General features: G+C 45.4%; 1 protein-coding gene across 5 annotated transcripts in view; it reads right to left on the bottom strand.

The window, feature by feature from the left end:
* Positions 1-827: 827 nt before the first annotated feature.
* Positions 828-10,229, bottom strand: part of CREBBP (CREB binding protein) — an 89,432-nt gene continuing 80,030 nt past the window's right edge. For all 5 annotated transcript variants that reach the window (XM_068420054.1, XM_068420058.1, XM_068420055.1 and 2 more), the window contains 3 exons: positions 7,417-7,578; positions 6,876-7,157; positions 828-5,285 (listed from right to left, as the gene is read on the bottom strand). In XM_068420054.1, coding sequence (XP_068276155.1) covers positions 3,117-5,285; positions 6,876-7,157; positions 7,417-7,578 — 2,613 coding nt within the window. In that variant the 3' untranslated portion in view covers positions 828-3,116. The remainder of the gene's footprint in view (positions 5,286-6,875; positions 7,158-7,416; positions 7,579-10,229) is intronic.

The raw sequence follows: 10,229 nt of genomic DNA, 5'->3' as shown, positions 1-10,229 counted from the left end.
GAACCTCAGCTTGTGTGTCTGCAGCAAGAAACGAGCTCACAGCCTGCTGCAGCAGCACGGTTGGTGGATGTCAGGACAGCCAGGAGCAGAGAGCAGAGCGTGGCGGACAGCTGAAGAAAAGAAGAGCAGAGAAGCAAGTTGTTCAGATTTAAGCACCTTCCTCCCCTCGGGAATTCAGTAACGGGGAAGGTCTCAGCCGCTCGCTCTGGTCGTAAAGATCCTGCATCGATCTGCAGTGCCTTCTTGCCTGATAACTGGAACCAATTTATCACTAGTACCTCCCCCACCAAAACGCAGGCAAGGACCTCAAAAATCAGGTGCCCGTCCAGACTTCAGCTAGGCTGGATTTCCTATCACCAAAGGAGACCGGAGTGAAGCCCCCCTGACTGTCGGGGCTGTACACCAAGCCCAGCCCCTCCTCGGGTGCGACATCAGCTTTGCACTTCCCTTCTCTCCCTGGTCAAACACCTGCTCTTATCTAAAACAACTGCTCCAGCAAGCTGGGATTATCAGATCCAGATCCTTGCTCTTGCCGTACTTCAGGTTGTACTTAAAAATCCTCCGGTATTTGCTTCCCCTCAGGTTTATTTTTCCACTCTTCCCCAGGAGCGGGAACCCAAGCGAGCTGCAGCCCGAGAGCCACACACCACCTCTCCGTGCTCCAAACAGGACTCGGTTTATCCAAACCCAGGAGTGGTGCCAATGCTTTTAAAATGGAGGCCACTTAAAGGTATTAACGAGATTGAGTGCCTTTATCTTAACCGTGGGTGCCAGGCTTCGCCGATCGTAGTGGGCACCAGCCAAGTGCAACCATCCTTCAATCCACGCAGTTTTACCAGCTTTTATTAGAAACACCAGCACACTTCCAAGTTTCCTCTTTTTGACCACAAATGTAGTATTTTTCCCTCTTTTTAAGTACACAGCATGAGACAGCATCAGGGCTTTCCATTGGTTTTTTTTTTTTTAAACAGCAATTTCTTTTGGACAAGCTTTGGGTTAGCATTCACTGGCCTCACCCCAGCCCCAAATTTTGACATCTTGAATTGCTGAAGACAATTGCGTGGGCAGATGAATCCAATGGTAGTGATAAAGCTACAAGAGTTAAAAGTTGGCAAGAAAAGTTTCAGCAGAGACCCTCTCCAGTTAAAAAGAAGGAAGCAATGCCGCAGCGCATTGTTTTCACAGCGTGGCGATAAAAGTTGAGATAAATCATTTGCTCTTCTCCCCTCGTCCTCCCCCAACACCGTTCTAATAAAATCGTCAAGGCTGGAGGAAGCACTGACTTCAGCTGAAACGCCGAGCGTGGCCGGAGCTCCCCGCCGGAGTGGCAGCCCTTGCTGGGTTTGCTGGAAATCCCACGCCCTTCAGACCTTGAGGCTTCTCAATGACATTTTTTTAGGCTAGACGTGGTTTTAGCTCACACCTACGCTGGGAAAGTTTCCCTGGACTTTTTAACTCCAAGAAAGTAATTCATTGGCGGGGAGGAGGGGCAAGTGTCCCAGGAACATGAGGGCATGGTGACAGGATATTAAAGGGAACATGGACATGATTTGTTATTTTTTATTCCACAGAAAACCCTCAAATCTAGACTCAGAGTTAACAGCAGAAAAATAGTGTTAAAGTCAATAGGTTCATATTTTACTGTAGACTAAATAAATTAGCCTAGAATTAATACTCTCTATTTTCCTTTCATCGGTGATCCTTCCCTAAATTAATGCAGTTTTATTTAAAAAGCAACGGCTATTAATAATTTATTCCAGTTAACCCTTATGGATGAACACCTGCAAAATATTCCATGTCTGGGAACCATTCCCCTTCTCCTCTTCCTCCCCGAAAAGAAAACAAATCACTAAAGGGTGGTGTAAAACAGACATACTACCTACAATAATCCATGTATCGTGCCACTGCTACCGCCGCCTCTCTGCTCTGTGTAATGAGTGAATATTCATAGCCAGGTCTACAAAGAACCTGAACCAAAAAAAAAAATATATAAATAAATAAAAACCTTAAACATTCTTACATGGATTTTAAAGAACAGAATACATGTTAAAAACTTCAGTAATTTATATCAATTTTAAGCAATACTTTATATACAATGGAAAAAAGACATGCATAGTCCAAATACAATGTTGAAAACAGCATTTTCATAACAAAAAACCCAAACACTAAGTGTTAATACCATGTACATGAGTTCAAGAAGGACCACCCTTTTTGTCTGTTGCACACAGTTTATTTAACAATATGATATTATAAGTAAGAAATGAGTTTGCTGTTTTTGTTTTTTTTTTTACCATTCTATACAGTGATTGAATCTTCTTGGATTTTCTTATTTATAGTAATTATAGCGCTTGCATGATTTACACTAGAATTGCTTTTCCTCATTTCAAGTTTCACACAGAAAGAAAGAAAGAAAAGAATGCTTCTTCTCTATTCAAATCAGCACGGTCTAAGAGTGATCATCCCTATTTTCAGCTAAAACCAGTTTTATCAGAGAAACAAAGCAACAATTTCTACATCTGCAAGACAAGGATTTTTGGCATTGGCCAATGTGTGGTTTTGTGTGCAAGAGTCAATTCCTATCCTTCCAGGGGTAATACTTCAAACGTCTGCAGAGTTCACTATAGAAAAAAAAAAATATCTTCCCGCAACGTGTCAAGGTTACCGGGATACATTACAATGTTGCATTATTTCAGGAAACAGTTTCTGAATATTATTTTTTTTTTTTTCTTCTTTTAAACGCAAGTGTTTAAAGTCTTGAAAATACAAATAAAAAATATGAATATAATGAACTTGTTTTCCCCGTTAAAAAAAAGGTATGAGTCAACAGCAACAAAAAAATAAAAACCAAAAAAAAAAACCAACCCCCAAAAGAGACCAGATATTTTAACCTCCTGGCTTTAACAAAAAAATATATTCTTTGTATTGTTTTTTCTTTCTTTTTTTTTTTTTTTTTAAACAGCAATTCATTCTTCCATGTGTAGGAAGCAGCAGTTCCATCTAGGATTCAAAACAACCCAGATGTCTGAATTTTCAGTACAAAATGTCCAAGAACACGAAAGAAAAAAACCCAACAAAACAAACAATAAAACCCCCCCAAACGTGATGCTCCCATAATGCTACAAACCCTCCACAAATTTTTCTAATGTGTCCCCGGTGGTGTCACCGACCAGAGACAACTCGTTAGACAACGCACTCCTGTTGGGGGTGTTTAGTTGTGGAAGCATTGCACTCTGTTCTGGGTTGCCCAAGTGTCCCTGATCCATGGAGCTAGCCATAGTAACTGCGAGTCCTGGGTGGGGGGAACCAGTCTGGGGAGAGACGTGGTGAGGCGACGGCTGGGGCTGTATCCTGGGTGACGGGCTGGAATGTGGCGGCTGGGACTGGGGACGGGGAGACTGAACGGGCGCTGGGGACCGCACCTGGTTGCTGAGGGAGGTGGCGATCTGCTGGCCAGGGAGATGAGACGCCTGCGGTTGTCCTGAGAGCATGTGCTGCTGCGGGCTCATGGGGTTGGGCTGCCCGGGGGACCCTATCTGCTGTTTCATCTGCTGCTGCTGCAGGATGCGCTGCTGCAGTGCCTGCTGGATGTTGGGGGTGCCGTCGGCCCCCATGCCAGGCTGGCCCATCTGGTTCAGCTGCCCCATCTGAGCCATCTGTCCCATGGAACCCCCCTGTATCGATATATGCTGCTGCATCCGCTGCTGCTGCATGGCCTGGGGGTACCCGCCCGGTCCTTGAGGCTGCTGGAACTGGTTGTGTGCTGCCATCCCTCCTGCCATGCCAGCCCCTCCTTGCTGCTGCTGCTGCTGCTGTTGCTGCTGCAGCAGCTGCCGCCGCAGTATCTCTCTGTACTGCGGACTCATGTTTGCCATGCCGGGGTTGTGCCCGGGGTTCATGATGTTTATCGCTTGTCCCTGGGGATTCATCGCTCCTATCCCTTGCTGCTGGGGAGGAACGCTCGGTCTCTGCACGCCGGCTTGCATCGCGTTCATGTTCTGCAGTCCCGCCTGCGCGTGCATGCCCGCCTGTTGCATGCCGGTCTGCGGCTGCTGCATCCCGGGCTGGGGCTGTATGCCCGCCTGTGGCTGCATCCCGGGCTGGTTAGCCACGTATTTGGCCGTTCTTTGCTTTATAAAAGCTGCCATAAGCTGAGGGTTGGATTTAAGGATATTAAGAACCTGCTGTTGCTGCTGCGGAGAACTCGGTGATTTCAAGGTCCTCAGTAAGTCCTGAAGTGCATTCGGGGGGATGCTCCGTGGCGGCTGCTGCACGCCCGGCATCCTTGGCCCGGCCACGGCCTGTGGCGTCGCCATCGGCATAACCGGCCTGGCCATTCCCGGCTGCATTGGCTGCTGCTGCGGCATCGGAGGTGACTGCCACTGTCCGGGCTGCATGTTGGACATCACCGGGCCGCTCACAGGGTTGGGCCGGGGTACATTCATGCTGACTGGCTGCATCTGGTTCACTGAACCCACCGTCGGGTTTACTAGTCCTGGGCGACCAGGAGGCAAACCATTGTTAATGTTGTTGACCCTGTAGAGCTGCTGCTGCTGCTGGGCAGCTTCTCTCTCAATCTGCCGAGCCGCTTCCACCGCGGCCGGCGGAGGCTGAGCCGGAGGTGGAGGTGCAGAAACCGGGTTTGCAGGTTTTCCTGTTGAAACAGTAGTAGGGGGCTGAGTTCTCGACACACTGGGAAAGCCAGCCGGTGACATATTTACAGGGGAAGGCTGGGGCTGGGGAGGAGGCTGCGGTGTTTGCGGTGTACTTGGCTGCTGTGTAGGGGTACCAGGCGTTGCTGAGGTAGGAGAAGGCAAACTTTGCTGAGGCACGTTTCGGGTGTTCATGGTCGCCATCCTTCTGCGCATGAGCTGAGCCTGCTGCAGGCGGTGCTGGATCTGCTGCTGTCGAAGCTTGTGTTTGATATTGAGACAGAATGGCACAGGGCATTTGTTCTCTTGGCAGTGTTTGGCATGGTAGCAGCAAAGAGCTATGAGCTGTTTGCACACCGGACAGCCACCGTTGGTCTTGCGCTTGCAGCCCTTGGTGTGCTGGACAACCCGTTTCATCTTCTGGCAGGATGGCAACGAGCAGTTTGCATTGCGGCACTGACAGGCGTGGACAAGGGACTGAATGCAGCGCTGGATGCTCAGCCGCCGCGACTCCTGGGGGCTCTTTGACTGTTGCTCTCCTTGGCTGTTGCTCTCATCATCCAGGCCCAGGCCCCACTTAACCATCTTGTGGTCATGGCTCTTAGTGTTGTAGCAGTTAATGCAGAGGTCGTAGTCCTGAAAGCAAAGAAAAAACACAGTTCAGTTGTCTGCAGACCACCAGCTGCACCAGCAAAACAGCAGAACGGTTGAGAGTGGTGCTAGGTGAGCAACACGAGCCTGGTGTGGAAGCACGCTTTGGGTTTCAGTGGGTACAAACACACGGAACAAAAGCAGGACAACAGCCATGTGCTGTGAGCAGCTGCCAGTTTTGATTTACACCTCATACACCGAGGTGGAGAAGCGGCTGCACAGCCTGCAGCGACAGTGGGAGTGGACCTTTGGGGCAGGCAGTGCTGGGCAGCTGAGGGCAGAAGCCACGTCAGTGCCTCTGCAAAGCGAGCCTGAAACCACAAGGCTCAGCTACGGTGGGTAACAATGTGAATAGGGGCTGTAATTGTGTCTTCATTTTATTACATGAAAAAGTCTTGCAGGAATTGCCTTTTTTTCATTTTTCCCTTTTCATGACAGGAACTGTTTACTTTTCTGTGATGTCTACTGGGGTACCTACACAAGGAGGGCCAAAACCTCCAATCAAACTACTGTCATTGCCTAAAAAATAGGGTTTGGCCCTCCATTTAGCTATTCTTTGTGTAACTACTGACTAATAATTACTACCCTGAAATATGTACCCTTTTCATCTCTAAAACGACCCTCAAATCAAGTGCAAGTTTCATGCTAAGACAGACACTTACCTGAAAACCTGCTCACCCCACCACATTTGCACTACCCTGTCCTTTTTTTTTGCTGGAGGAAGGGCACTCCCTTATACACAAGTACCCAGAAGACACCTAAAGGCCATACCTCCTTCCACCACTTAATTCCCCTCGCGTGTACGATCCATTTCCTGCAGTCTTGCCTCAAGAAGCCCCGTTCAATGCTTTCCTCAGAGGGATTCATTAAGACTCTTCCACCACAAACCTGGCAATAACTTGCAGTGTAAAAACTAGGCTGCACTTATTCGCTACAGCCAGAGGTCATCACAAGCCCTCTGGAGGCTGCCTTGTCCTCAAGCCCACCGCTGTAACTCGGTGCGTAATTGCTCTCTAACAGAGTTCAGTGGAAGTGATCTATGCTGTAAAAGGACTAGTCATTAAAAGCCTTGAGCCAGGTTAGGAAGCAATTATTTGGGCTGATCTGAAGGGCAGGTAACCGCTAATGCTCAGCCGAAGAGGCAATGATGAAGAGCCGTGGCAGCCTCCTCACCCAGCTTTGCGGCAGCCTGGACACGTGCCTGGCTGCCCTCCTGACAGCATGAAGCACCACGTACAAAGCAGAACGAAAGCCACCTTGCAGGAAGGTGCGCTAACTTCTCTCGTGGACATCCATTTAATGGGGATGAGCTGGTGCCCTGCAGATTCAGACTAGTCTGACGCAGTCACACCCTACTACCCAGTCCTAAAGTTCTTAATATTAAAGTTAAAAACTTGTCTATGCAAGTTCTTTTAGAAGAGGTACCCCACTGTGGTAGTCACCTTCCCTTAAGGCTCAGGAGCCCTTTTATCAGGACAGGCTTAATTTGGAGGAACTTTGGGGCAATATCAAAAAAAAAAAATCAAGCTTGGCTGTAGGGCAAGAGAGCAGAAGTCTCTGGTGATATACACCTACCTCACAGACAGTGCAATGCCACCTTGTTTCCACATGATGTTTGCACTCATTGCACGTGTAGACAAAGCGATCCTGCCCTTGAGTGTGTAGTTCTACCAGCATGCAGAGCGTGGACCACTTGGATCGGCGTAGTGAGGAGAACTCCCAGTGCTTATCTCTGGCTAGGGTGAGGAAGGCGTCTCGCCCATCCATCAGATCACAGCTAAGTAATGGATCAGGGTCCACGATGGGATGCAGAGTGTTAATTACAGGCCCAGCATGTAAATGAATCACAAAAAAGACCTGCAGATAAATGGGGGGAAAAAAAATAAAAATCAATGAGGTTAGATCATCTTGCAGGAAAAAGCTCATGTTCTGTTGCAGTAATCGTGTGCTACACATGTTATCTAATTAACTTAATCTCTTCCAATATGTTGTTACACAACAGAAAAAGTTCTAGCACAATCACAAGCTTTACTCCTCCTGAGTTCTGACTATCAATCACCATGCCTGGATCTACAGGAATAAAGTCTTCTCTTTACGCAGCGCATTTTGACGGTACCTCTTTATGCTTCTCCATGGTGGCGTACAGCTTCTGAGACAGATCATTGGACACATTTGGCATGCTGGGTTTCTTCTTGTTAGCTCTGCTGATGCTACTCTTATTCTTGTTGGTCTTTTTGTTGTTCTTTTTCTTGGCGTTTTTGCTGTCACCCTGGCTTCCCTGCAATAAACACACAGGGAAGATGTTACACCTCATCGAGCTCGCTCCCATTCGCTGTAGCTGAAAGTCAAACGCTTTGGCTGTCAATAACAGAACTTTGTTCCAATGCCTGCAAAGCAGCCACACCGTGTTAAATATATCCTAACTCCCAGGAAAAATCAGAAGCCAAACTGGCAGGCAAACAAATTCAAACACTGTTTAAAAATAGATTTTTAAAGTACGCATATACATTAAATAATTCGTATCTTATTTTTTACCTTCTCAAACACTGTACTTCAGCTTCCACTGCTTTGCTTCACAAGATCTTACAGATGATAAAATGAGTTACAAATAAAATGGACTTTAAAAAAATTCCAGAAGTGCAGTATTTTGCTTTGCTGTGCACTTGGGGTTTCATGTACTTGCTTGAGCTTTGATCTAATGGGTTTGGGTTCTGTTTGTTCGTTTTTATTGAACGAATTTAGGGCTAGTACACAGATAAGAACATGTAGGATTTGAAACTAACAAAATACATTGTTCTCCATCCTGAAGGCTTACTGCTGCATATGCAACTCCAAAAAAAATCCCCAAAACCTTCACTTGTGTCTAAGTTACAGCAACATAGACCACAGTGACATATACTGAATCCTACATGTAAGTAAAGCATGTTTTACTACATGTAAAAATAGCAGATGATGCTACTTAGATGACCTGTGAAAACAGAAATAACTTTTAGACTTCATGTCCTTCAAAAATAAAAACCCAAACCCTCAGCAGGGAGCTCGCCACTCAGTAAAAATCCCCTCTCTAACTGCTAGGATGTTGGTTATCATAATATTAAAAATAAGCTACTGAAATATTCTGATATATATACACACATGCAAGGAAGCTTCATGAATATTATGTACAAGCAAACACAGGGCTCACCCGCATGCATATTTATTCAAAGAAAACAAAAATATTCCAACTGAAGAAAGCAATTCTATATATAGACTGTTGCCATCGTTCCGTTCTATTAATTAGGCTTAGAGAGGAATTCCTTGTCCAGTCTTGGCTTTTCTATAACTGATTTTATTGACTTTTTAACCAAATCTGTTTGGAAATTAAAATTATACTATTTTATGGGAAACCAGACAGAGAAGATATTCAGAAATGAGCTATTCTATGTCCCCATCTTGACTTCTTTCTCCCAAATTTTCTACCGTGCAATGGAATTAGGGCACGTCCTCCTTTGCCTAATCATTCTAGAGCATCGAGATAGATTTTAGAATTTAAACACCAAAAGGAAGAATAGATTGAAACTTAGCTGACAGTGTCATTCTGTTTTCTTCCTCCTCCACCTTTAACAAGTTTATATTTGGTTAATTGTAAAAAGCTATTCCAAAATGTTTTAAGAAGCTGCCAGATTGTTATTGTACCACTTCATTTTGATAGCATTTAACAGATTCAGCCAGGTGAATTCACCACCATTCAGAGGTGCCGACAGCACGGTTACTCAGTGAGCCTTGTCCCTTTGGAAGCTTTTTCAAGACCTTCTGAATATTTACCACCTCTTTAGACTCTCTTGTAACTAACACTCGCAGCACACATTGACTTTTAAGCTCTCTCTCCACGTATACGAAGTTTAGGAGTAAGGATTTAACAACAGACAGACACATTCTGTACCATCTCAATACAAGGCACATTGCAAAGATTCATCAAGCGCTTCCACACGTGGAGATCCCCGCTGCTGGGCATAGTTTCCTCCATAAAGTGACACAAGTTTAGGTGACTGCTCTGGAGAAGTTCTCATGCTTTTAATCTCACGCCTTTTTCTGAGCCAAGTGGCAAAGACCACACTGTGATGGCTTTTTGTTGCATTCTTGGATGACACGTTCAGCAACCTGGGTGCAAATTTTGCTCCCCCGCTACGCCAAGTAACATTGATGGCATTAAGTGGGGACGTAGGGACGTTAGCAGCCAAGGTTGCATCTTCTCACTTCAGGCAGACAACTTGTATGAGTTTCACAGTTAGCTGTTCTGGGCTTTTTAAAACACCTTTTTTCCCCTCTTAGATGTAGAGGTTTACACTGGCTTTTCACTGGATGGGCATGCTATGATTTATTGATACTGTTAGCAAAAGAGGACTGCAACTTAAATGCCAAGCCTTGGCTTTCAGTTAACTTTTATACTGCTATGTTTGTTGAAATATTTCAATATTAAAACTTAAATTCAGAAGGAACAAGGTGGAAACTATTAACTTTATGGCTCCATAAAAAAACCCACAGCAACAAACTATATTAGCTTTGAAGGAGCTGCTACGGTTTAATAGAAGGAACTTTCTGACATAATCAAATTGATGGATTAAGGACTATCACTTCACAATCACAGGTAACACATACTATATGCAAATTGTCATGGCATCTAAGCTGAATGCAGTCCCTCTCCAGGTAAAGTTTTTGGTTCCACCTTCATCTGTTAGACTTCAGATTTTCTTACTATATTTATTTTCAAAACACCTTGCTGCAAATCACAAGTCAAAGGGAGAGTATAAAAGCGCTAAGACCATTTGGATACAGATACAATCAAGACAGAAATCAAAATGAATAATGAAATTCTGGCCAGCACCCTGAGAAAGTAAATTTTTTTTTTTAAATATACAAAGAGAGAATGCTGGTGAAGGACCACCCACC

The sequence above is a fragment of the Nyctibius grandis genome, chromosome 30 (assembly GCF_013368605.1).
Source record: "Nyctibius grandis isolate bNycGra1 chromosome 30, bNycGra1.pri, whole genome shotgun sequence".
NCBI classification, from domain to species: domain Eukaryota; kingdom Metazoa; phylum Chordata; class Aves; order Nyctibiiformes; family Nyctibiidae; genus Nyctibius; species Nyctibius grandis.
The sequence above is the reverse complement of the archived record's forward strand: the minus strand, read 5'-3'. Positions and strand labels throughout refer to the sequence as shown.